Genomic DNA, 25,907 nt, shown 5'->3' with positions numbered 1-25,907 from the left:
GTGCGTGCGATTCGCAAAGCGAGTGCGCCCCTGGGCTTAGATTTAGGCAGGCGAGTTAAATAGCGGCCTTGTGGTCCAATTTTTGAACGTTTAACCGACAAATGACAAATGACAGCTCGTGCGTATTCCAAGAAGGGGCCATATGTACCCCAGAATGACCACTTGAGCGGCAGGGTGCAGGAAACAGAATTTTTTGCTTTTCCGCTCGCCCCGTTGAGGCCCATGTGGAGGGACGTGCAAGCAGTGAATGGCCAGCGTCTCAATTTTAGAGTACGGAACATGTATTCGCGCTTCCCATGCACTCTCACGGCATATCCCGGAGGCACGTCAGACACCCCGGACTCTCATTATTTCCTTTAGCGTACGTTCCAAATTTATAGATGAAAATAGATTATCTCTGCTCGCGTGCACGGGTGTGTTTGAAACCATATTGCAAGAGCACAACGCTCACGCATTCCAAGGAGTGATCTGACAGCAGAACGGGCTTGGACAAGGGTTAATTCGGGAGACTTTTCACATGCGCGCGGTGATTCTTGAACCGCAGGCGGAAAGGGGTCTCGTGTTTGTCCGATATATTCTTGCTTAGACACCTCGCATCGAATTTTGTACACGACGTTATCGGATGCGACTAAATATATATATATATATATATATATATATATATATATATATATATATATATATATATATATAAACGTGAAGAAAGGGGATTAACCGAGGGGCCCGATTTTTATTAGTCATATGATGAGAAGCCAACAAACACTGACACCAAGAAAAACATAGGGGAAATTATTGTGCTTAATAAACGGAATGACGAAACGATAAATTAATTGAAATTAAAGTGGCTGAAAAAATGGCTGTGGCTTAGGTAAGGTTAAGCCCAGGATGCGAAGCATACTAGACTTTATTTTAGTTGTTGAACCACTGTTTAGCCTGGTGAACTGCTGTTGCTTGGCTATATTTGGTTCGGCTAGACGAAGAAACAACTCATGCGTTACTCTGCTTCGCCTTCAAGAGTGGAACGCGACAGCGTTCCCGTCGACCCGCCAAGGGGTGTAAGACAATGGGCTACAGGGCAGCGACTGCGCGCCCCGCATTGGACGCGGTGAGCGTCGAGCAAAGCAGCGTTCGGCGCGGCAACGAAATGTGCGCTAGAGCAAGAGACGCACGCCTTAGAAACAGCTCGTTTCTAAGGTAACACCGCATTCACTAGAGGCGCTTTTGTACCGCTTTGAAGCATCGTACTCGTGGCTCAGTGGTAGCGTCTCCGTCCCACACTCCGGAGACCCTGCTTCGATTCCCACCCAGCCCGTCTTGCAAGAGTTGAGCCAAAGCCACTTCTCCTCTGTCGTGACGTCACGGTGTCACGTGGTTTCATGGCGACACCGCCGCGCCTGAGGAGCTGGGTTGAGCTCTCGTAATATGCTTCGCATAAAAACAACTTGCCGCAGGTGGTAACCGAACCCACAACCTTCGCATTTCGCGTGCGATGCTCTACCAATTGAGTCACCACGGCGCCGTTTTCCCATCCACTTTCTTGGGTATTTATGTGGCCTAGTAGAACCATGGGAGTGTTAGCCAGCGCCACCACTCACAGACCTTGGCGGCGGACGTGGAACGTCCTTGTTGCCGCAGACATCATGAGAACGTGATCTTTTTGGGGGAAGGCAACTGGTCAATAAACCCACGTATGCTACCTGAAGGCATCAATGTTGCCGGATTCATGGCCCTGGTTATGCAATAAACGTGAAGAAAGGGGGTTAACCGAGGGGCCTGCTTTTTATTAGGAATAACATCAGTTTTCGTCCACTTTACTTTCATCCACTATATATATATATATATATATATATATATATATATATATATATATATATATATATATATATATATATATATATATATATATATATATATATGCGAACGAACCCAAGGTTTGCTGCTGACATTGTTCAGTGCCATGCAATACAGCCGAGTTACAACAAATGATTGAGGAACTTAGCAAACAGAGTGTAAGAGCGGGGTGCAAAATTACTATGCAAAAGGCAAAAATAATGATCAATGCCTGGGCAAGGAAACGACAGTTCCAGATCACCAGTCAGCCTCTATAGTCTGTGAAGGAGTACGTTTAGCTACCCTGTAAACCACGAACATTGTCTGGAGGAGCATTAGATGTACGAGCTGGAGATTCAACACCTCCAATAGAGGTTGATATTCCTCTAGTATACGTGAAAATAACGTTCATGGTACTGTGAAAAGTGCTCTTTCTTCACGTTGAAAAGTTGCTATAAAAATGTCTCTGCTGGATATTTGTTACATTTATTGGATGTTAGTTTAAGGCGGTAATACGCTATGACGGCGTTACGAAGATGATATTTTGTACATTCAGTTTACTGTGCGGGAACAGTTTAACATATTTTTATTGACGGACCACGAATAAAAATAAAATTTCAATAATACTGTTGAGAAACAAAAAATTGCGAGGCTACCTGGCAAACCAGGGCTAATGCATATTGCTTGTTATGTCGAATAATACGTCCCCTGTAGACGCTATATCACAGGGGCGAGGCGGAGAATGCCACACAGGAATTTCAGATACTGCGTGTGAACGCATAAGTGCTCACTCACTCCCGCCAGGTGGTCGTGCAGAGTCTCTATGTTTCAGGACGTCAAACATGGTGCAGGAATATAGTTGAATCACCTCACATTTTAAGAGTAATTTGAACACGGAAATTGGAGAGTAGATGCAAACATATGACATGCAAACATGATACTGAAGAACTATACTTCGAACAAGTGGGAAACCATTTTTGTCGTAAGGAAACTGAAAAAACAAGAACTTACGGTACGTCAATTATTTATAAGTGGTCGAAAAGGCTTTCTGAGGCCCTTACAAAATACATTGGATGCCATGTGATATATATCTCTATACATATATGTGTGTGTGTGTGTGTGCGTTGTGCGGAAATCTTAAGAATAGAAATCATGAAAAGAATATAATCAAATATAAATATATACAAATTTGGTTTTGACGGTGTGGCTGGTGCTGGTGGCTGCTGGTTTTGACGGAGGCTGGTGATCTTCTTGGTCACAATCACCCACGGAATTAAGGAGTAGTCACCGTTGCGACCTAGGAAGAGGTGAGCGGATTGTAATACGGCTTCAGCCGGCCAATGTGCACAGTCTTTCGCCCCTGGCGACGCGTATCGGGAGATGGCGATACGGGTTTGACCACGTAATTAACTAATGATGGTTGCGCAACCAGCCGCGGTACTTAGACGAAAGGCCAGGAGCAGCAATAGGAAGGACTCAAAGCCACACGAGTGAGTCGATGGGGAAGGGGTGAGGGGTGAGCAGAGGTGGCGATGCTCTTTTTGGCGGCACTGTTGGCCAGATATCAAAGAACAGGCCAATTGTCGGCCTTTCTTGGCGTAGTGAGGGACCGCAAAAACAGGTGACCATTGAGCAGGGCCCGGCCGGTACGGGAGAACCATATCAATGGTGCCGGAGTGATGATGGCCGTAAACCAGAAATAATGGTTAGAATCCGGTTGTGGGCTCGAGAGGCAGTGTTATATGCTTATGTGACGATATGAAGTACAATATCCCAGATGGAGTGGTCAGACGCAACATACATTGTTAGCATGCCACTAAGAGTTCTGTTGAATCGTTCTGTTAAACCATTGGTCTATGGATAATAAGTGGTTGCAATGCGGGGAATTTGGCATTCTGATAGAAGCGACTGCCGGGCGTCCGAGAGGAACACGCGAGAACGATGGTTCAGCAGTTCACGAAGTGCGCGATGGCGTAGAACAAAGTTGTTTGAATGACCGAGGCGACGTATTTTGCTCATGCGGCAGTCGAGGTGGTGGTTTCAGCTTATCGTGTCAAATGATCTGCGGCAACAAGAATCCATCGGTTCCCAGCGCAGCTAGATGGAAGAGTCCGGTATAAATCAATGCCGGCACGGTGAAATGGCTGAGCTTGGCAGGGAAGTGGCTTGAGAGATACGGGCGACAGATGCGGGACACATTTGCGGCGTTGGTAGACAATGCTGGCGCATACTTATTTGTGTTTCCTAGCCGAAGCCATGTGTATCTTTTTGACACTCCGCCGTGACCACACTGTGGGTCAGAGTGAAAAGCGGAGCATATATCTTGTCGAAGGTGGCGGGACACCACTAAGAGCCATGTACGGGTGTTATTGTGGGAGTTGCGGTGGTATAAAAGTCCGTCGCGGATGGTTAAATGCTAAGCCCTTCGGCGTAACATTCCAAGTGGCAAAGCTGCCGGAGTGTTTGACAAAAATAAAAAATCAGGACGATCCCTTGGTCTTTCCGCTGCTCCGAGGCCATATTCAGGATGTCAAGTAGTGAGATATCATCTCTGCAGGTAGAAATACTGCTGTCTTAAGTAACTGGGAAGCGCGAGAGGGCATCGGCGTCAGAGTGTCTGCGTCTGGAGTGATAGACGACACTGATATATTATTCCTAGATTCGCAGGGCCCGCCAAGCGAGGCGGCCCCAGGGGTCTTTGAGGTTAGACAACCAGCAAAGAGCGTGACGATCCGTCACCACGTCAAAGGGTTGACCGTACAGATACGTGCGAAATTTCTGAAGTGCCAATACGATAGCCAGGCACTCTTTCTGTTACTGAGTAATTGGCCACAGGTTTTGTGAGGGAGTTACTGGCCTAAGCGACCCCGTATTCGGCATTATTATCCTTACGCTGGGCTAGCACGCCACCAAGGCCGACACCACTGGCGTCAGGGTAAATTTCTGCAGGCGCGCTTGGATCAAAATAACGCAAGATTGGCGGAGACGTGAGTAGGTGACGAAGAGTCCTAAAGACATCATCAGAGGCTTCTGACCAAGTAGAAAGTTTATTGTCGCCTTGGAGAAGTTGGGGTAGTGGTGCGATCACAGTAGGGAAATTGCGAACGAAACGTCGAAAATAGGAGCCTAGACCAATAAAGCTGCGTAGTGCTTCAAGTTGGTAGGCTTCAGAAATTCGGATATGGCGCGCAGTTTAGCAGAATAAGAAAGAATGCCTTCTTTGGAGAAAACGTGACCCAATATAGTCAGCTTTCGTGCTGCAAATCGGCACTTCTTTAAGTTAAGCTGGAGACTAGCATTCGAGAGACAGGTCAAAACTAGATGTAAAGAGATGATGGCTCGGAATATCATGGGAGTAGACGACAACGTCGTCGAAGTAGCAGGGACAAGCATGCCACTTCAGGCCACGCAGGATGCCGTCCATCATGTATTCAAAGGTCGCGTGTGCATTGCACAGACCGAACGGCATTAGAGTGAATTGATACAAGCCGTCTGCTGTTACAAACGTGGTTTTGCAACAGTCAGCGTCAGCCATGGACACCTGCCAGTAGCCACAGCGGAGATCCAAGGAGGAGAAAAGCTCCCTTCCTTGCAAACAGTCAAGTGCGTAGTCGATACGTTGCAATGGCTATAGATCCTTTCGGGTAATCTTATGCCTTCGATAATGAACACAAAATCTTATGGTACCATCTTTCTTTTAACTAGGATGACTGGTAATGCCCGATGACTACTAGAAGGCTGGATGACACCACGTTTGAACATATCGGTCACCTGGCCAATGATAACGCGTCTTTCAGTCGCCGATACTCGGGAGGGACGCTGTCGGATGGGTGCATGGCTCCCAGTGTCGATGGTGTACGAAACAGTCATTGTGGGGCCGAGTGATGTTGCTGGGCAGTGAAAAGAGGAAGAGAAGCTTTGGAGCACGTGAAGCAGTTTGTCACGCTGCGGCATCGTAAGGTCACTAGCAATAACTGGCGTAAAAGAACGCGGCAGTGACTGAGGAGGCGATGCCTCGAGAGCGGCAAGATAAGTGGAGTCGTTCATCGTGTCAAATAATGAAGATGAGGCCAGTGGCTCTGTTCTGCGGAGGCTTTCGCGGTGGCGTACAGTAATTGGGTCGGTGGATGCGTTTGACACGTGCATGACAGAGGCGTCAGTTTTGAATTCAAGGATGGCGAACGGCAGTGGTAGTTGACGGCACCGAACTAAGAGTTCAACTGGAGCGACGCGTGCTGTGCCCACTTCTACAAAGTCACAAGAGATACTGACAACAGCGGAAGACCAGGCAGGAATAGTGGTGTCTTCAGAAATCGCGATCTTGCGACAAGGGTCCTTGTGGTGAGTGGTAATACCGGTCGAATACTGAAACATCTCGATCTTGGCGCGGGCGCAGTCAGTGATCGCATGCTGTGTGGATAGGAAGTCCTAGCCTAATATGACGTCTTGTGAGCATGATGGCAACAGGATGAATTCGACACAAGCGGTGCAGGCCGCGGATGGCTCGACGTGCTGCGTGCTGGCAGTCTAAAGGGACAGTCAAGAAAAGGCGTCATCACTTTTCCTATCTTGCGGCAAATACGGGCATCTATCGCTGAAAGTGCAGTGCCAGTCTCGACAAGTGCTAGTATCAATGTTCCTTCCATTCCCACTTCAATAATATTTTTCGGGGAAGTGTGAAGCCTTATACATTTCGCTGACACCACAGTTCTCTCCTCTTGAACTTCGATATTTAGTTTACCTGGCGCAGAGGGCTCCATCGAAGTCGCACGGTGGAAAGGGAGCGGCGGCGCGGAGAAGGTGAATGGCGAACGGAGAATGCGGTCTCGACGGCAGGATGAGATTGAAAGGTTTCTGAATAGTTGCGGCGGTGTTTGAAACGTGGCGCACATAGGCGCACATTGTGGGGAACGTTTGGCGTAAGGAGCCAACTGTGACAAGCCACGTGTCCAGAATAAAATCCAATTGAAGGATTGTCCTCCGTGAAATGGTCTTGAGGTCGTGCATACTGCACCAGTGGCCGGACTGGAGGGGATACGGGAAGGGCCAAAAGCGGGTGAAGGGGACTGTAGGTCTGTGTAACAGACCTCGTGGCGACTTCGGCGCACGTCAGAGGAGCGGCAGTTGGAGCCTGCAGGACAGGACGCGATGTGGTAATGGCTGCCTGCTCTTTGATCCCAGATTGGAGAGCGGGAGCCAATGGAGCACTCGACTGGCAGTGTTTAAGGTGAATCAGAGACGGCTGACGAGCCACCTCCTCATAGAAGAACTACAGAACTACTTGATCTATAGTAGCAGCGAAGTGTTATGCAACAGCCAAGCTCGACATTGAAGTGTCCTGAGGAGCAGTTTGGCAGGTGGCTATGCGTTGTTTGCGTAGTTCGTCGAAGCTTTGACAGAGACTATCGAGTTCAGAGACTGTTGCCAGATTTTTCGCCAGCAGTATCTAGAATTGGTCGTCTTCAATGAATTTTAAGATGTGGCGGACCTTACCGACATCAGACATTGTGACGTCGACACAGTTATAGAGGTCGACAACATCTTCTATATAATTGGTAAACGTCTCCCCGCACTGTAGCGCACAACCACGGAAACGTTGCTCGGTACGAAGCTTGCGAACGGTGGGATGCCAGAATACGTCCTTCACGTTAGTTTTGAAGGCCGTCCACGTCGTGAGATGATGTTCTTGGTTGCGGTGCCACACGCTGGCGACACCGCTAAACTATCAGGCTTTTTCGTACAAAAACTACACGTACGCAAGACGTAACATGTACGGGAGTGCAACACGTGGGCGTTTGGCTCAATTATAGACGTTGAAGAGACGTTCGTGCTTCACAGGGTAAGTCAAATAATCACAGGGAATCCTGATCATGAGAAAGAAATGCATGAATTATAAAAAATGGGTTTGATCGCATACGGCAGACAATGTTAGCTGGGAGCTTACCATTATCGTTGAAAGGAAAGTGTACAATCAGTGCATTCTTCCAGTACTGACATATGGGGCAGAGACTTTGCGAGAGAAAAGAAGCTTGATAACGAGTTAAGGACCTCGCAAAGAGCGATGGAACTAAATAGGGGACAGAAAGAGAGCGGTTTGGATCAAAGAGCAAATGGGTACATACGATATTCTAATTGACAAGAGAAAAAAATGGCTGTGGCTTAGCTAAGGTTAAGCCAAGGATGCGAAGCATACTAGCCTTTATGTTAACGCGACAGCGTTAAGGAGCTCGTGTCGCAGAAAAGCCGGTGTCGTCGGCGTCGGCTCAGGCGTGCGGCGCTTGCTCAGGCGCACATTTCCTTGTCGCGCCGAACGCTGCGTTGCTCGACGCTCACCGCGTCCGATGCGGGGCGCGTGGTCGCTGCGCCGTAGCAAAGCCACCTAGAAACAGTCTCTGTAGCACGCCGCAACCTTCGCTTCTCATTCCAACGAGCAGCTCTGTCTACAGGAGGCATCTCACCTCGTGAGTGTCTAGCAGAGGCAAGCGCAGCTGCTTATATACCGCCGCGACCCCACGAGCGACAGCGCGAGTTGGAGCCCCGTTTCTCCTCTGTCGTGACGTCATGGTGTCACGTGGTATTGAGGGCGACACCGCCGCGCCTGAGGAGCTGGGTTGAGCTCTAGTAATATGCTTCGCATAAAAAATGGAGCTGGGCAGGTCATGTAATGCACCGATTAGATAACCGCTGGAGTATTAGGGGGACAGAATGGGCACCAAGAGAAGGGAAACGTAGTCGAGAACGACGGAAGACTTGCTTGAGTGACGAAATTGAGAAATTCGCCGGGTCTAGTCTGAGCCGGTTGGCGCAGGACAGGATAATTGGAGATCGCAGGGAGAGGCCTTCGTCCTGCGGTGGACATAAAACATATATAAATATATGAAAATATATATATATATATATATATATATATATATATATATATATATATATATATATATTGTTCCCGGCGCAACCGCGCAGCCAAGAGTGCCGCCAGTCAGAAGACGACGATTTGACGTGCATTGGTGGACATGATCTCGACAGCCACCTTGGTTATGCATCGGGTCACACATCTGTATGGGTGATTTCTGCAACGTACGAAATCGGTGAGAGGTGCGGAGTAGCCACAAGAAACAACGTAGCTCCACTATGGTCGCCAGCTCGGAATGGAGAACATGACAGACGAATCAGGACAAGATATGGTTGGGCCCACATCAACGCCAAAAACCCGAAGCTGGTTCAGCCGCGGGATCCAGGAACGTTCTGCGGCACTGACCGCCTCGACATGTAGAACTGGATTGCCACGTACGAGCGTATGAGCCCACAGCTAATGGTATCCGATGAGTATGTTGGCTAACTTGGTCTTCTAGCTACAAGGCAGGGCGAAGGCGTGGTATGACAACCACGATGAAGATCTTAAAGACACGTGCGAACAGAAGCTGAGGGACTTGATCGGCAGACACGGCGTGCGCAAGAGCATCGCTAAGAAAGAATTAGCGAACCGCGCTCAGACATCCACAGAATCATGCGTCTGTCACATTCAGTATGCGCTGAATCTGTGTCTTAAGGCCGACAGTGATATGGCAGAGTCAGACAAGCGTGGGCACGTAGCGACGGGAATCGCTGATGACGCTTTCGCCCTGCTCATGTGTAAAAATTGCGAAACAGTTCAGGACATAAAAGGGTGTGAACGCTTTGCGTACGCCAAGAGTGCGTACGCCTTGCATCGCCGTTCGCACGTCTGCCGAACACAGCTGCGACAACATCTTGCGACGACAGTCTAGGAGTGCCGCGACCATCATAATCAGATGACCTGACACGTATAGTGCGGCGAGAACTTGAAGTCACCTACAGCCCTTTTTTCCGTCCCAGTGAGCCCAATAACTGTCCTACAACACCCTTTGTGCAGGAAATAGTCCGCGAAGAACTCAATAGTTTTGGAGTTTATTATATATGAGCCGTTGCCGCTTGCCAGCTGTCTCATGCTGCAGGTCCATCGACTGGTCCGCGGTATCTCACAAGCTACCGAAATCCAACCGAGTGGCGAGCCGTAAACGCACAGCCAATCTGTTTCGCCTTTGGGCGTCTCGCTCACACTCTAAAAACAGTTGCATACTTTGGGGCGTATATTTGCCACACAACAATAATCGCCTCCTTTCTTGCCCGCATTTTCTTTTTCTAACGCTGCGGCCTCGGTACATCCAAGTTACGAATGACATGCGCGTGATCACCATGACAGGGCATTCTCGACAGGAAAGTAACGAGTGCGGTGTTTTTGAGAACCTCAAGCAAGACAGATGACGATTATTTTTGTGCGGCAAATATACACCCCGAATGGTGTAACTATTTTTAGAACGCACGTTGCTCGCCATTGTACCAACCCTACTGTCTCATCCACTCTGGGACCACCATTCAACAGTTATTTTCATCCCGAACAGAGGTAGAGTCGTTGCCAGCCTCCATTGGCACCGCAACAGCCAAAAAATGACGCTCGTGCTCCTTAGAACAGCTCCTCGTCGTCATCCCCACATCACCAGTCCTGCTCACCACGAGCTAGGCGACCATCGTCCCTATAACCGCAGGCTTGTCACCCGCCGTTCCCGATGCAGCCCCTAGCCCGTCTCTGGAAAATTAAGCGATGGAGCTTCCGCTGGTAACACGGCATGAGGACTCGACGGCAAAACCATGTGATCGCTTTGTCCACCAAACAGAACTCGATGGACGTTTTAGTCAATGGCGTCAGCGTCCCAACACTTGTTGACAATGGCCCACCACGTATCTTCGAGGAGTACCCAATTGCGCCGATACATGAACAAAGTTCTCGCGCCCGCTCGATCACGCACCCTCCCCGTCGCCGACGGAGGAATGCCTACCATGCTTAGTATGTGAACCCCTCGCATTATAATCGCTGTGCGCCTAACGACTGTTTCGTTTGCGGTTTTGGAAGAATGCCCTACCGAAGTTAAACTCGGCTTATACTTTCTTATCGTCCAATTCAGCCTTGTTTGATTTCGCTTCTAGTGTCATTCAGCTTGAACTGCCTCATGGCTGCTATAGTTTACCAGTCACACAACCACGCTTGAGCCCGTCGCGTCAAACCACTACGCACGTCACTGTACTGTCGTGCCCATCTGTTCTTGACGGCGTCTATGTACTATGTCCCTGCGCTGACATTGGTCTTGAAGGAACTTTAAACGTTCACCATACCGTGCTCACTCCCTCTCCTTAATTTTACCTGCTCCACATAAATTCTTCCCAGAGGCAGGTCCTTGGGCGACATCTCGCCAGTGAAACATTGCTACATATTGGCTCTTGACGGCACAATTCTGTCGCTCTCTGTACGAACCTCCGGATGACCGACTCTGACAGACAAACTTAGCAAGGTCATTACACCTGATCTTTTGGCACAAGCGGTGACCTCCGCCGTGACTTCCACCACTTTTGGAAACTTACCGCGAGATTTTTTACCTTTACGGCCACCTTTTATCCCTCACATCGTTGGTCAACCAACGGGCTTACGCCGGAGACACCAATGCGATACGCCGCCGGCCGTACCATGTTTCCCATGCTGAACGTTAATTGATACGTCGAGAAGACGATAAGATGTTGACTAAAGATGTTATCGAGCCATCGTGCTGTCCGTGGACGTCTCCTGTTGTCCTTGTGGGGAAGAAGGACGACTTTTGGTGATATTGTGTGGATAACAGATGCCTCAACAATATCACACGCAAGGATTTCTACCCGTTGTCGCGTATTGGTGACGCCTTGAACTGCTTGTAGGGAGCCAAGTACTTTTGATCTATAAACCTCCGATGAGGCTATTAGCAAATTTCAATAGATGACATGGACCGCGAAAAAACGTCCTTCGTAATATCTGACAGCCTCTAACAATTCAAGACATGCCATCCAGCCTCTGTAATGCCTCGGTAGCCTTGGAAAGAATGATGGACGCCTTACTTCGCAGCTATAGATGGTCCACGTTTTCGTGTTTTTTAGCGATGTCATACTTTTTTCACGAACTTTCACGAGCCACCTAACGCGTCTATCAGCTATTCTTGCTGTTTTCCGACGCGCCAGCCTGCAATTCAAGTCATCCAAACGGTACTTTGGACGTCGTCAAATTACCGTTCTCGGCCATCTCAGCAGCGCCGCTCCCAGCCTTGACAAGATTCGCGCTGTCCAGAACTTTCCTGTTCCGTCTTATGCTGCAGACGTAAGAAGCTTTGTTGGGCTCTGCTCTTATTTCCGTCGTTTTATAAGGAGTTCGGCTGAAACCGCTCGCCCACTCACCGACTTGCTTAAGAAGGATGTTGCTTTTGCATGGGGCCTTGCTCATAGCAAAGCCTTCTCCGCCCTCGGATGCTTGCTTACACCTTCCCCATCGCTGGCTTATTATGATCCATCCAGCGCCACTAAATTTCACACTGAATTATGTGGCCAGTGGCCACAGAATTGGGGCTGTACTTGTTCAATGGCAGCGTAACGCAGAACGCGTAATTGCATACACCAGCCGCCTCGCGTCACCCGCCGAGAAGAATTTTTCAATTACCGAACGGGAGTGCGTGGCTTTAGTTGGAGCAGTTGCCACATTGCGCCCCTACTTGTACGGCTGCACATCCCTCCGTACTGATAACCACGCCTTGTGCTGGTTCTCCGCACATAAAGCCCTCTGGATGATTGGTGAGATGGGGGCTACGGCCCCAAAAATATTCATTTGCTGTTTTATGCAGGGCACCGACTGCCTCTCCCGCCATCTTGTCGACCGCTCTGAGCATTATGCGCATGACACCGACTCCTACATCCTGGTCATTTATGATCTACATTACATCCGCCCTGAACAAAGCCTTGATGATTGCTTACATGTTATCATCGGTCGTCTCAAATCCGGACATTTGAAGCTCACGTTGCGCATGTTCATGCTCCGCGACGACGTTCTCTACCGCCGCAGCTTATGCTTTGAACGACCAGAATTTGTAGTCGTTGTGCTTTGTACTCGTTGTACGTAGTATCAGTTCTTGAGGAGTTGCATGACATGCCTACTGCGAGCCACCTCGGCGATTCGCGTGCCTACGACTGTAGGCACGCGAATCGGTCTCTCCTTTCACTCCTTGCATCACTACTTTGCATCGGTCTCGATCTTCTCAGGTCTTTTTCGACGTCGAAATCGAAGAATAAGTGGGCCATTGCCTTGCCTTAATCTGCGACTCGGTACGCGATGACGGGAGCTTTGCACACAAGCTGTGCAACTGAGGTGGCAGATTTCTTTTTACATGATGCTATCCTCCATCACGGCGCACCACGGCAGCTCCTCACTGATCGCGGCCGCACCGTCTTGTCCCGAGTAGTTAAGACATACTTCGCTCCTGTTCTGCCGCGCACAAGCCTAGCACAAAGCGGAGCCACCACCTACCATCCGCACACAAACGGAATGACCGAGGTGCTCCATCGCACGTCGACAGAAATGTCTATGTACGTTTCTGACGACCACAGCGATTGGGACAACACGATACCCTTCGTGACCCTCGCCTATAATTCATGCCATCACGAGGACGCTGGCTTTTCACTTGTTTACCTTCTGTTCGGTCGCCACCCTTCTTTGACCTTTGACACACTGCTTCTTTCTCGATGAAGACTCCCACCAAATATGCTCAAGACATCTTCGCCCGGGCTCACACGGCACTCCAGATTGTCGACTCCCGGCTTACTGACTCCCACGCGGCGCAGAAGATCCGGTACGACAGCCCACATCGCGACGTTCGATTTCCTCCTGGATACGTAGTCTTCCTATGGACGCTATGTCGTCGCGTCTACTAGCCGGATAAGTTGCTGCCGCGCTACAGATAGCCCTTTATAATATTGCGTCTGCTTGGCGATGTAAAATACGATATCGCCTCGGTGGATTTGTGTGTGCCCACGGATGTTGTGTATGTGTCCCTGCTGCAGCCTTACTTTACAGCGAGTTCATTTCCCTCGTAGTTGGCGCCGAGCGGGCAATTTTACAGGTGAAGTCATGTTAAGACGCAACCAAGAGTGGCGCCAGTCAGAAGACGACAATTTCACTTGTTGAGGCGGAATCGGGCTCGACAGCCATCTTGTTCATGTCTCTGTTGTAAATAATGTATACACATCTGCATGAAGCGTACCGATATATATATATGACTTATGAAGCGTACCGATATATATATATATATATATATATATATATATATATATATATATATATATATATATATATATATATATATATATTACAATGCTCGCAATATATATATTATATATATATGGTGAGCATTGTATTACCTCTTCACCTTCTTCATCTGTATATATTCATGAACATGGCCAGCGTCATCGCTTTCAAAGCGCGAACTGCGGAATACACCGTTGAGGTTTAACAGCTGTCTCGCAAGTGGTGGACGCTGCTCTCGATCCCTTGGTCCTCTACGCATTCCAGTTTCCCTGGAGCTTCATTCAGGTCACCGCTTGCTCCGCCTTTCCGCCAGGATATCACAAGAAGATCCTGCAGGAGCCTCCGGCGTCACCGTCTCTGCCCCACCAGCCGCTCCTTCATAGACCGTCAGCACGCGGCAGCGCCATCCCACCATGTCCGCTGGCCTTCGTAGTGACGATGTTGACGACTGGCTGGATAATTACGACAACGTGAGTGAGGCTAACCGGTGGAATGATATGCACAAGCTTCGCAACGTCGCATTCTACCTCACTGACCGGGGAGTCGCCTATAGCGCCTCCATCTCGCACGTGCAAGGGAGGAAAGCGGGGATGAAGCGCGCCGTCTTCTGTCTAACGCAAGGCACCGGGGTGAGGATAGGCAGGGGCGTCCTACTACGGTGGCTGCTGCGTATGGTGGAGCCACGCGTGGCAGCGCGTACCACGCTAGTCCTATCTTGAGAGGAATGTACACCGGTGACAGACTTTAGGCGTCTGCGTTTCTGCGTTCACCGAGGGGTCAATGGCTTCTTGTGCGCTGTGTTCTCGCCGTTTAGTTCAAGTTTAAGCGAGAGGGAGCACTATGGTCACTTCGTTCAATCCTGACGCGCTCATTCCAGCGTTTTGATAGCTAGTTTAGCGGACATGGAATGTTTAAAGTTTACAAGGTCGACATGACTACTATCCTTATTTGGTAAAGCTCTCTACTAATTTCCTATCGCAGTTGATGTTTCGTCTATCGGGCAAAACTGCGCCTTGTCTCTCAATTATATGGACACTCCAAACGGATTTCCGCGGTCAGCGTCGCCATGAGGTTGCGTATAAAGTCCAAGGGCGATAACACCATCCCTGGGCGTCGTATGCTTTATATGCGAGTGAAAGCATGCGAGTTCGAGCCAACGATGGTGAGACAATATCGTCCGCGCCAGGGAAGAAAGTGGGGAGGAAGCGCATCATCTCCGACCGCGCGCAAGGCACCGTGGGTAGGGGAAGGACTGGAGGGAGGGTGTTCTTCACCGACGACTGCTGCGTATCGTACAGTCGCGGAGGTGCTATCTTGAAAGCTATCTGCGACGGGGCCAGGCTGCTGATAGATTCAGATGCACTGTGTTTTCTCCGCTTAGTTCGCATTGAAGCGGGCCAGCGGGAAGGTCACTTTTCTCGCTGCTGCTGCCGTGATTCCTCACTCCAGCGTTTTGACAGCGAAAACACATCTAATTGAGTGAGATGTGTTCATCTTTGCTTACACGGCCGATAAAGCTACTGTCCTTAGCTCGGAAAGCATTCTACTAATTTGATATGACAATTGATGGTTAGTATTTCGGGCGAAACTACGTCTTTTTTTAGTCGGTTACGTCATTTCTGTGCCCTAGTTCTTACGCACCCTGTAAATCACTCCCATTATCTCTCAGGCGCTACACCCTGGATACAGCCTAACCCTTTCATTCTTATGCACTATTGATTGCGTCGTTCGCGCAATCTTCATTTATCTAAACTTAATATTCTTTTATATTAATTTTATTGTTGCAGATGTACAATAATGAAATTTAGGTTTCTTGTTACCAGTAGTAGTGAGGATGAAAGCCCAGTCCCATTAGTCTTCAAGTTCGCACAGATAACATTCGTTACTTTGTACAACGTGGCCAGTTAAGGTGCCTCGGATGTGTCGTGCCCATCGCGCCACTAGTTGACGGCAATAATATTCATTTTTGGATATCTAAAAATGCCCTTCTGATGCGTTTACACTTTATAGAATAGCCGGCTGAGTGATTTACCCGACAGTGCCACGATAATTCAATCTAAATGCGCGGCATGACTTAGCAGGAGTGAGAGCGTTTGGGTTCTGGCTAAAATTATAAATGGGACTATATTTTTAAATACTGGACTCACGACAATGCCATTCCAATGTACCGAGCGTCTCCTGGATAAAGCAGCCAATTGTGGAGAATGGTATAGCTCGGCCGTAGTTTAGAGTGTCTTTTATCATTCATTATCTTGGTGATCATCTGCAAGGAAAAAGAGATCGCAGCAATAATTCAAAACGACAAACGTACCCATAATGCTGCTCTCCCGTTGTCAGCCAGTCTGAAAGAAAAACCGCCCAATGTAGGCAGTGCTAGTCGCTTTACAAGCTAACATAAGCGACATGCTATAAATGAGAAGAGCGTTTGTTTTACTCAGCACGAGATCCAGCGATCGAAACCCGGCCACGGCGGCCGCATTTTGATGGGGACGAAATGCGAAAACACCCGTGGTACTTAGGATTTAGGTGCACGTTGAAGAATCCCAGGTGGACATCTCCGAAGTCCCTCACTACGGCATGCCTCATAATCAGGTCGTAGTTTCGGCACGTAAACCGCCATAATTTAATTTTTTATTTAAGCGTTTGATTTGGCTTTTCGAAAAACGCTGCTGGCTACCCCCTAATGCTCCGACGTTGATTGCGTACATTTGACGCCGGAAGACTGGAAGAAAAACAGATTGGCCTACTTTTACGTTATCGGACTCTTGGTAACCGTTTTGGTCTGCATTTGTAAAATATATTCTGTATGTCTTTACTGTAAATGGAAGAGAACAAAGAGGGTTAACGGAGAGACCCGATTTTCATTAGTCATAGCATAAGAAGCCAACCAAAAAAACCGAGGACGATCTTGTGGAAATCACTTGCACTTACTACATAAATTACAGGAATGATAAAGTAATGAAAACAAGTGCATGAAAAACAAGATGCCGCAGGTGGAGTACGATACCATGTCTTCGCATTACGCGCGAGATGCCCTTACAAATTCAGCTATCGCGGCGCCCTTCTCTAATGCACATTCGGGGGTATTTGTATTTTGCTACTAGAAATAACCCTGGGAGTTATAAAGGGAACATGAGACGTCCACCCAAATGTGGCTATGAGCTACAAAGATTTTTGTAGTAATTAGCTACGTTTGCATTGATGTCTCATTTTCCCTCTACTAATTACTTATATCCAACTTTCGGGTTTACACAGAACTATTACGTCTAACCCTGGGAGTGTTAGCCACTGCCACCATTCACAAGCCTTGGCGGCGGATGTGGAACATTCATTCTGCTTCAGACGTCATTAGTAAGCGATCTTTTTGGATGCGGGCAGTTAGCCAATAAAGCCACATATGCCATCTGAAGGTATCAAGATCGCCGGATGGGATACCCTCGTTATGACCCTTATTGATGCCTTCAGGGAGCATGAGTGGATTTATTGACGAGCGGCCTTCCTCCGAAAAGATCAGGTACCTGTGACGCCTGCGGTAGAGTGTTCCGCATCTACCGCCAAGGTTTGCCTATGGTGGTGCTGGCTAACACTCACAGGGTTAGTTCTAGTAGTAAAACAATAAATACGCTAGAAAGTCGGGGGGAAAACGGCGTGGGGTAGCTCAGTTGTTAAGAGTACCGCCCGCGTAATGCGAAGACGTGGGATTGTTCCCCGCATGGGGCAACTTGTCTTTTCAAGCACTTTTTTTCTCATTAGTTTATCATTTCTATAATTCAATAAGTGTGTACAATTAATTTCCCCTATGCTCTACTCGGTGTCTTTGTTGGCTTGTTTTTATGCACTATAAAAGGTTTTGTTATAATATACCACTATAATCTATGCAGGAACCACAAATATAGAAACTGTCATGCCGACATTTTAATTTCTATGAGGTGCCCATTTCTTCCTAACTTTGCCACTGTATTGTAAATGTGCAAGGTGTGTAATACTTTGCCACTGTAGTGTTACAACGGCAAAGTATTACACACTTTGTACTTTTACACTACACAATGTATAAAAATTTCTAGAATTCATGCAAGAAAGCATGTATTGACTACAAACAGTATTGCTGTGCGGCAGCTCTCCACTCTCCTAATTCGGTAAATTCGTAACGATGCACCCCTCTCCCAATTCTTTTTTTTTCGTGGAGACTTACGTAGGAACTGTGTTTACTATTACCTCTGAAGCTGCGTGAACACAAAGGGAATTCGACACTAGCCGGATAATGGGCTCATCGAATGGTCAATTACGGTATGCACTCAGCAGACACACCACGGCTTACTGTCATGATAATACGTAAAGGTCACTCTAAACGCGTGCAGATCCGGTGTTAGTGCGCTCGGTAACTCAGCTTCTTAGGTCGAATGGCCGCCGTAAGGAAGGATACATTCGCTCAAACTCGAATGCATATTACTGAGAACCTACCCACCCTTTAATATTAATGATTTTATAGAACTTACATTACTCTGGCCGAAATCATCTCAAGGTGAATGTTGGCGTAAATGCGATTGCATTCAACCAATGTAGTGACTCAACGTTTTTCTAACGCCTAAACACGTCCCGTACATTGAGTGCACGCAGTCAGGCTTCTTTATTGCGCGTAATTCTGGACACACTGCGTCTTTTAGCTGCGCCGCAATCAGGGAATGTGGGCTTCCTTTCGTTTCTTAACCGAGACTACAAGAGATGCCCACGGGCTTTCCGACGGCTGTACGATGTCGACGCGCGGCATTTCGCTTACTTGTTGCCTTATAGGTTCACGTTATCGCATCGAAACTCGGTAAGGGCTCTGGCAGAGTGGCCGAGCGCTCTCTTCGGTTAATATGCGATGCATTGTGACTGGTAAATATGGAATCCTCGATGACATCCAAACGGAGTCTTTGCATTGTCAGAGGAGACTCCTGAGCTGTTAGTGCTTACTCAAGAGGCTACATGGATTTATGTCGAAGTCTGGTTCTGGAACTACAGTCGTTGGGAAGGTGCGGCTGAATTGTAGAGGACCAACGCATAGCAGGCTTCCGCTATTTACTCGCTGTATGGGGTCGTCGTGCCCTTGTTGATGTGCTTGAATTCCTGGCTGAAGCTTGTCAGCATCACTTTCGCTTTCCCTCCGTGCAGTCGAGCGATCCCTCTTGCGATTCAAATTTTACGGTCGAGCTGTAGAAGGTGGTCGCCCTCGATGACGCCTTCTACATCTGCGCGTGTTTCGCTGCCGACGGAAATGGCAATGGTGGAGCGACGCGTGATACTAACTTGGTCCTTAAGTGGACACAATGCATGGTGACTACTAGCGCTCTCCGGCGTCATCGCTTGATGTTCGGTTACCATTATCGACTTTGAATTCAGGTCGATGATCGCGCCGTGTGGGTTCAGAAAGTCCATGCCGAGAGTGACGTCTCTTGGTCGCTGTCGAAAGATAACCCCGGTGGCAGGGTAGCTCCAACCATGAACGGTAATTCTTGCCGTGCACATTCCAGTCGGCATTATTAGGTGTCCTCCAGCTCTCCGGATTCGAGAGCCTTCCTATGTAGCCTGAACTTTTTTCAACTAGGCGGCAATGAATCCATGCATCACTGAGTGGCCGGGTTCGACGAACAGCAAGCACACCTGGATCAGTTGCGGCTTTTGGTTTTATGGATATGGGCTGATGGAGAGGCCCCGGGCTGGTCCATTATATGCCCGGCGCTGCGGCGACAGCTAGCGATCTTGTGACGGTGAACGGGACTGTCGTCGTGGGTCCACTTAGTTGAGGCGAGGTAGTCGGCGATATTGCGAGGGCGTTCACCTTGCTGCGGGAGCGGAGAGTTGACAAGGAACCCTCGTAGTCCCATTTCGCGGTGAGGATTCCGTGGCCCACTTCTCCGCAGTAATAGCACAGCGGACGATTTGCCGGGGAAGCGCAAACCATCGGTCTTACTTGGAACGCTACGCTGGACTACGGTCGGATGTGTTGGCAGCGGCGGCCGTGGACGATGGCGTAAGTCCTCGCTTCTGTCTGGGGCTGTGGTGATTGGGGCTGTGCCTGAGGAACCTACCAGTGAGCTGTGTAGTTACTCTTCGACCGTGTCAGAGACTGAGGCCACCTGGGTTTGCGACGTATGCAAGATATTCAGCAGTTCTTCGCGAACACTGGATCTGATGGTCTCTTGGTGGTCGTCGGAACCGAGTGCTTGGATGGCGCACTGCGGTTTGAGCACATGGGGGTCAGATTGCCTTGTGCGCATTTCTAGAGTTTTCTCAATTGTCGATAACTCGTGTCGCAAGCTCAGCTACGGTCTTGGACGGGTTGCGGACATGTCCGGCGAAAAGCACTTGCTTGATGCCCCGCATCAGCAAGCGGTCTCTTTTCTCCTCCGACAATTCCATCTGCGTGTTTCGGAAAAGACGGGTTGTCTCCTCCGTGAAGACTGCGACGGTCTCTCTCGGCAGCTATAATGGCTATTGTAGTAGAGCTTGGGCTCGTTATTTGCCGGCGACGCTAGTATGTGTGTGCAAGAAGCCGAGTGGGAATAGGTCCCACGTCGTTAAGATGGCTTCTCAATCGTCTTGGTGGTGTCTTCACATGGGAAGAACACGTGGCGCAGCTTATCCTCATAGGTCCAGTTGTTGAAGACTTATATCTTCTCGAAAGTCTCGAGCGAGGTTTCCCGGTCCTTCGATGAGGCCGCAGAGAAGGTAGGTGGCTCCCTCGGTTGTTGTAGCGCGATTGCTGCCGTTGTGGTTGTTGGCTTGGTAACGATCTTTCTGGTCGTCTCAGGCAACAGTACGTGCTCTAGCGGCAGTCCTTGGAGCCTGCGGCTAGCTCGATAGTCGCAGGTTCTAAGGACCCATTATCCATTATGCAACTAGTAGTCGCATAATGAATCCTTACCAACTAGTTCAGCTTTCTGTCGTTCCAAACCTTCCTCGCTAGTCCTTCGCGACGTTCGTGCTGTCTTCGTGGTTCGTGCTTGGATCACGGCTTTGAGGGGGCGTTCGGTACATAAACGCACTAGAACCTCCACCAGACGTCACGTAATAGCGGCCGTGAAGAAATGAGCAAAGGTGTGAGTGACGAAACTAACGTTATATTGGGCGAACCTGTGCCCTAAGAAATAGGCTATACACAAAGAACAACGATACTTGCCAACACAGTCGGTGATCGTGGAAAATCTTATCTGCGGAGCGAGAGCGTCGGCTTTTATACATGAGTGATCGTGAGTTCCAGAATGATCGCTTACGCCCGCGTGTCTTCCAGAAAGTTCTACAGCAGTCAGATTACGCAAGGTTCAGCGACAACCAGACCGCGGATAAAACCCGCGATAACATTCGAGAAACTTGCGATATATGCAGACGCATCCTGCCCCGAGCGATGCGTAATACTCTGTAGCCGTTGAAACGCAACCAAACACACAATTCTTCATATATATATATATATATATATATATATATATATATATATATATATATATATATATATATATATATATATGTATGTATATAAACGAAATGAAAGGGGGTTAACCAAGGGGCCCGATCTTTATCCACAACTTTGTGGGTTCGGTTGTGAGTTCGGTTCCCACCTGCGGCAAGTTGTTTTTTCATCCACCTTAATTGCCATTAATATATATATATATATATATATATATATATATATATATATATATATATATATACACACATATATGCTTGTAATCTATTCGCTGTTTCTGAACTGTGCGAGACATAATAGAGCGTCGTAATTGAGGTAATCACATTATATAATTTACATCATACATTCTGTTTTCGCAGCATCTAAGGGCTCGTTTGCTGTGATAAATTCAGAGTAATGTTTGTGCATGCGTTTTCCCATCGAAACTTTTGAACAGGCAATGTTTAGTCACACACAGCTTGCATTTTCTTTTTTGAAGCGGATGCCTACCTACACCTTGTCTCTTACCGTGGGAAAAAAATACGTTACATTTTGCACAGGTTGTGTAGTGAAAGCGGGAGTTCCGTTACCGTCTAGCGTACAATCAACGAATGCCTGTGACGAGGGTTTCTATACAACTTTGTGCGACTCAAAGTATATCCGGATTTGTAGGAGATTACGACACTTACCTGCAATCCCGTCGCTGCTAACGTCGCAGAAATAAAAGGAACTAATCCTCTGAATAAGATACTTCCGCTCACTTGACCATAGTGGTATATCCGGTAGCGGTCCCACAGCTCATCTAAATGCATCTTCGTCGAAACGTTGCTGGTAAGTTTTGTCATGGTGGCTCGGTCGGTGCATGTTCTGACAAAAGAAAGCGTATGAAAGAAACTGATCAGAATCATCTGAGATGATTACAAGGCTGAGATGCTTGCAATGGCAATATCATTTTGTTCTTTACGTGTAGTTGGTGTCTTGTTGTTGATTTTGTTCTTGATGAAGAGCTGAATAGGTTATGGGAGTTGGGCAGCTGCCGTGCTTCCTAGATCCAGCGCTGTGACAGCGAGCTTTCGCAGTTGACTGAGATACTTTCATGTTTGCTTGCGCACTCTTGACACCATGCTTGTTAATTTTGTTTAGAAACTTATGCGGCCGATAAAGCTACTGTCCCCTAATTTGCTATCACAATCGATGCTTCACCTTTCGGGAGAAGCTGTGAGTTTTTATTAGGGATGCGAGGTTGGTGAACTGTGTGCAAACTTTCGAAGCTTCATTTTTTTTTTCAGATTGCGGACATCGTGTGTTTGCCACGCCATGAATCCCATCACCCGCAATGGTAAACACTAGGCCGAACACGTGGGCGCATTTAGACCTATAGAATGGCGGGAAACGAGCTGTCATAAGTATTATAGATGCCTGTTTTGTGATCTGCTTTAAACCAGTTAAGAATGATAAATGTATCCGTTCAAATTTGTTATCATTGATTCTGCCAAAAGTTGTGAATAATTGGGGAAATGTAGACTAAAAATGTATTTCGTTCCAAAATTATTAGTCGGACACTCAGTGATGCTGACATAAGTGCTGCGCCAAAAAGTTTTTTTTTCTCTTGTATTTGGGCAGTTTTGGCACCCGATAAGTTCTTAAACTTTCTGAGTAAAGCATTTCGTTCATTCACAAGGCAATGTAGCCCTTCAATAAAAGCATTTTATGTTGGTTTGTACTAATGGTTGTCGAAATTCATGACGTCTGCTTAAGCCACTACCGGCCGCCTTAATGGACTTGCTGTGCACTATCACCATCAAAAAGTTCGCACAAGCTTGATAAAATGTTCTTTCGCCTAGATTTTTGCACTAGCGAATTGACACTTTATTTTCACGCTATTTCCACATAACTTACGTCAATGCATTTTACTGGCTAAATTTGGGCCCTTTGTTCTTTCCTTGGTGATGTGTCCTTGAAAAAAACTGCAAAATGCTGTTTTTACCCAAAATTACCTTTTCATTTCTCATGCGCTTACATCTCTATTCACTTACAGTGAATGTTGAAGGGATAACGCGGTCGTCACGGTTTTCTCTGAATATCTTTTTAATAGATAGGGAAGCAGCAAATGTGGTTAAAAACCCGTGAAAAATATATTGGAATGAGATTGGAATGCAAAGATTGGAATGAACTTGCTTCTAACTTTGTTTCCATTAACAACAACGGAAATTTTTGAAAATCACAAGGTAACACTGCATAATAGCAAGTATTTGTACGAACTGCTGGTGGTCCTTTCCTTTTTTCTTGTTTATTGCTAGTTTTATATATCATGTCCTATTACTGCATTTATCATACTTTGAGCTAACATTGTATAATAAGCAAATATTGTGTATAAGCTTGTGATTTATTTCCTTCCTATTTGTGCTATAACCGACTCGCCATCTAATGCCGAATGACCCTGTGGGTAAATAAATAAATTATTAGAATAGCAGTGATAGCAGACAACAGCTATTCTGCTCGAGTCAACAACCTCCAAATCCCTCCTGATGACAGCAAGCGCCATCTTAGGATATATTGTGTAAAGGACGAAATGCGGAGTCGCCGTTGTGCAATCTGCTCAAAAAAAGCCTCAACCACAGCGCATGCCTCGCTAAACGCAAACTTGTGCTCAATGACGCAACATTGCCGTTACCGATTCATTGTGTACGTAATTCTTGGACGCGCGCTGTAAAAGCAGTGCAAAGCAGTGAATATGGACGATGGAACACATTTTAGGACCACTCTAATGAAGCATAGTTTTCAGGCGTGATGTGTCAAGGGAGGCCGAAGTCCTTAAAAGGCCTGTTTAGCTCTGTTTAAGGTGCTGGACGGATCGCCGAGACCCACATGCGAAAATAAAATGACGCAAGGTAACCATGACGTATTTCCGCCTCCTAAAATTACATCTGGCGCTTGCAAGACAAAAGAACACATCCTTTAGAAATTGGCTTCGCTTACTCAAAAAGCATTTGCGGAGAAAAGCAATTACCTTTCGTCACCTGTATGTTCTACCAGGCTGCTCAATGGATCATCATCAAAATCATCATCAGCCTGTTTTTTTTCCACTGTAGGACGAAGGCCTCTCCCTGCGATCTCCTATTTCCCTTGTCCTCCGCCAACCGATCCCAACTAGGGCCCGAGAATTTCGTAGTTTTATCGCTCGATTTAGTGTGTTGTCGTCATCTATTGCGTTTCGCTTCTCTTAGTACCCATTCTGTAACCCTGATGGGGCCACGGTTATCTAACCTGCGCATTGCATGACCTGCGCAGCTCCATTATTTTTCTCTTGGTGTGAATTGGAACATCGTCTTACACCATTTGCTCTCTCATCCAAATCGTTCTCTTTTCATCTCTTAACGTTATGCATAGCAGTCTTCGTTGAATCGCTGTTTGCGTGGTCCTTAATTTGGTTTGAAGCTTTTTTGTGAGTCTCGAAGTCACTGCCCCACCTGTCAGCACTGGTAAAATGCTCTGATTGTACACTTTCTTTTTCAATGATACTGGTAAGCTTCCATTCAGGAGCTGGCAGTGTCTGCGGTATGCGATCAACCCATTTTTATTCTTCTGTGAATTTCCTATGAATGATGAGCGTTCCCTCTGATAAATTGACTTAGGTAAACGTACTCCTTCACAGACTCTAGAGGCCCACTGGCGATCCTGAACTCTTGTTCCTTTGCCCGGCTATTCTTCACTACCTTTGTCTTCTGCATATTATTCTTCAATACCATTTTTACACTCTCTCTGTTAAGGTCCTCAATCATTATTTGTAATTCGTCTGCATTGCAGCTGAATATAACAATGTCATCGGGTAACCGAAGGTTGCCGAGATATTCGCCGTCGATCTTTACTCCTAAGCCTTCCCAGTTTAATTGCTTCAATACTTCTTCCAAGGACGCAGTGAATAGCATTGGAGAGATTGTATCTCCTTGACTGACCCCTTTCTTAATAGGTATCTTGCTGCTTTTTTGTATAGAATTAAGGTAGCTGTAGAACCTCTGTAGATGTTTTCCAAGTTATTTACATAAGCGTTCTGTACTCCTTTAATAAGTAATGCCGCTATGACTGTTGGTATCCCTACTGAACCAAATGCCTTTTTCGTAATCTATGAAAGCCTTATAGAGAGGCTTATTATACTCTGCGGATTTCTCAAGAACCTGATTAATGACATGGATGTGATCCATTGTAGACTATCCCTTCCGGAAGCCAGCGTGTTCCCATGGTTGACTAAAGTCCAGTGTTGCCCTTATTCAATTGGAGATTATTTGGGGTAAATATTTTATATACTATCAATTCTCTAACGTCTTCCTTTGTTGTAGATTAGTATAATATTTGCAGTTTTCCAGTTTTCTCGGAACCTTGCAGTCGATAGACACTTCGTATAAAGGGCCGCTAGTTTTCCAAGCATTATGTTTCCTCCATCTTGGATTAAATCGACTCTTAATCCATCTTCTCCTGCTGCTTTTC

General features: G+C 47.3%; 1 protein-coding gene across 7 annotated transcripts in view; it reads right to left on the bottom strand.

Annotated features, from left to right (window-relative positions):
- The window catches only part of LOC135917712 (uncharacterized), a 147,292-nt gene that overhangs the window by 31,689 nt on the left and 89,696 nt on the right, over positions 1-25,907 (bottom strand). For 5 of the 7 annotated variants that reach the window (XM_065451273.2, XM_065451277.2, XM_065451274.2 and 2 more), the window contains 2 exons: positions 22,112-22,289; positions 16,144-16,259 (listed from right to left, as the gene is read on the bottom strand). In XM_065451273.2, the coding sequence (XP_065307345.1) occupies positions 16,144-16,259; positions 22,112-22,289 (294 nt within the window). The remainder of the gene's footprint in view (positions 1-16,143; positions 16,260-22,111; positions 22,290-25,907) is intronic. The other 2 variants (XM_070536096.1, XM_065451278.2) reach the window with 2 other exon arrangements.

This window comes from Dermacentor albipictus, chromosome 3 (assembly GCF_038994185.2).
Source record: "Dermacentor albipictus isolate Rhodes 1998 colony chromosome 3, USDA_Dalb.pri_finalv2, whole genome shotgun sequence".
Classification (NCBI taxonomy): domain Eukaryota; kingdom Metazoa; phylum Arthropoda; class Arachnida; order Ixodida; family Ixodidae; genus Dermacentor; species Dermacentor albipictus.
This window is presented reverse-complemented; position numbering and strand designations above follow the sequence as displayed.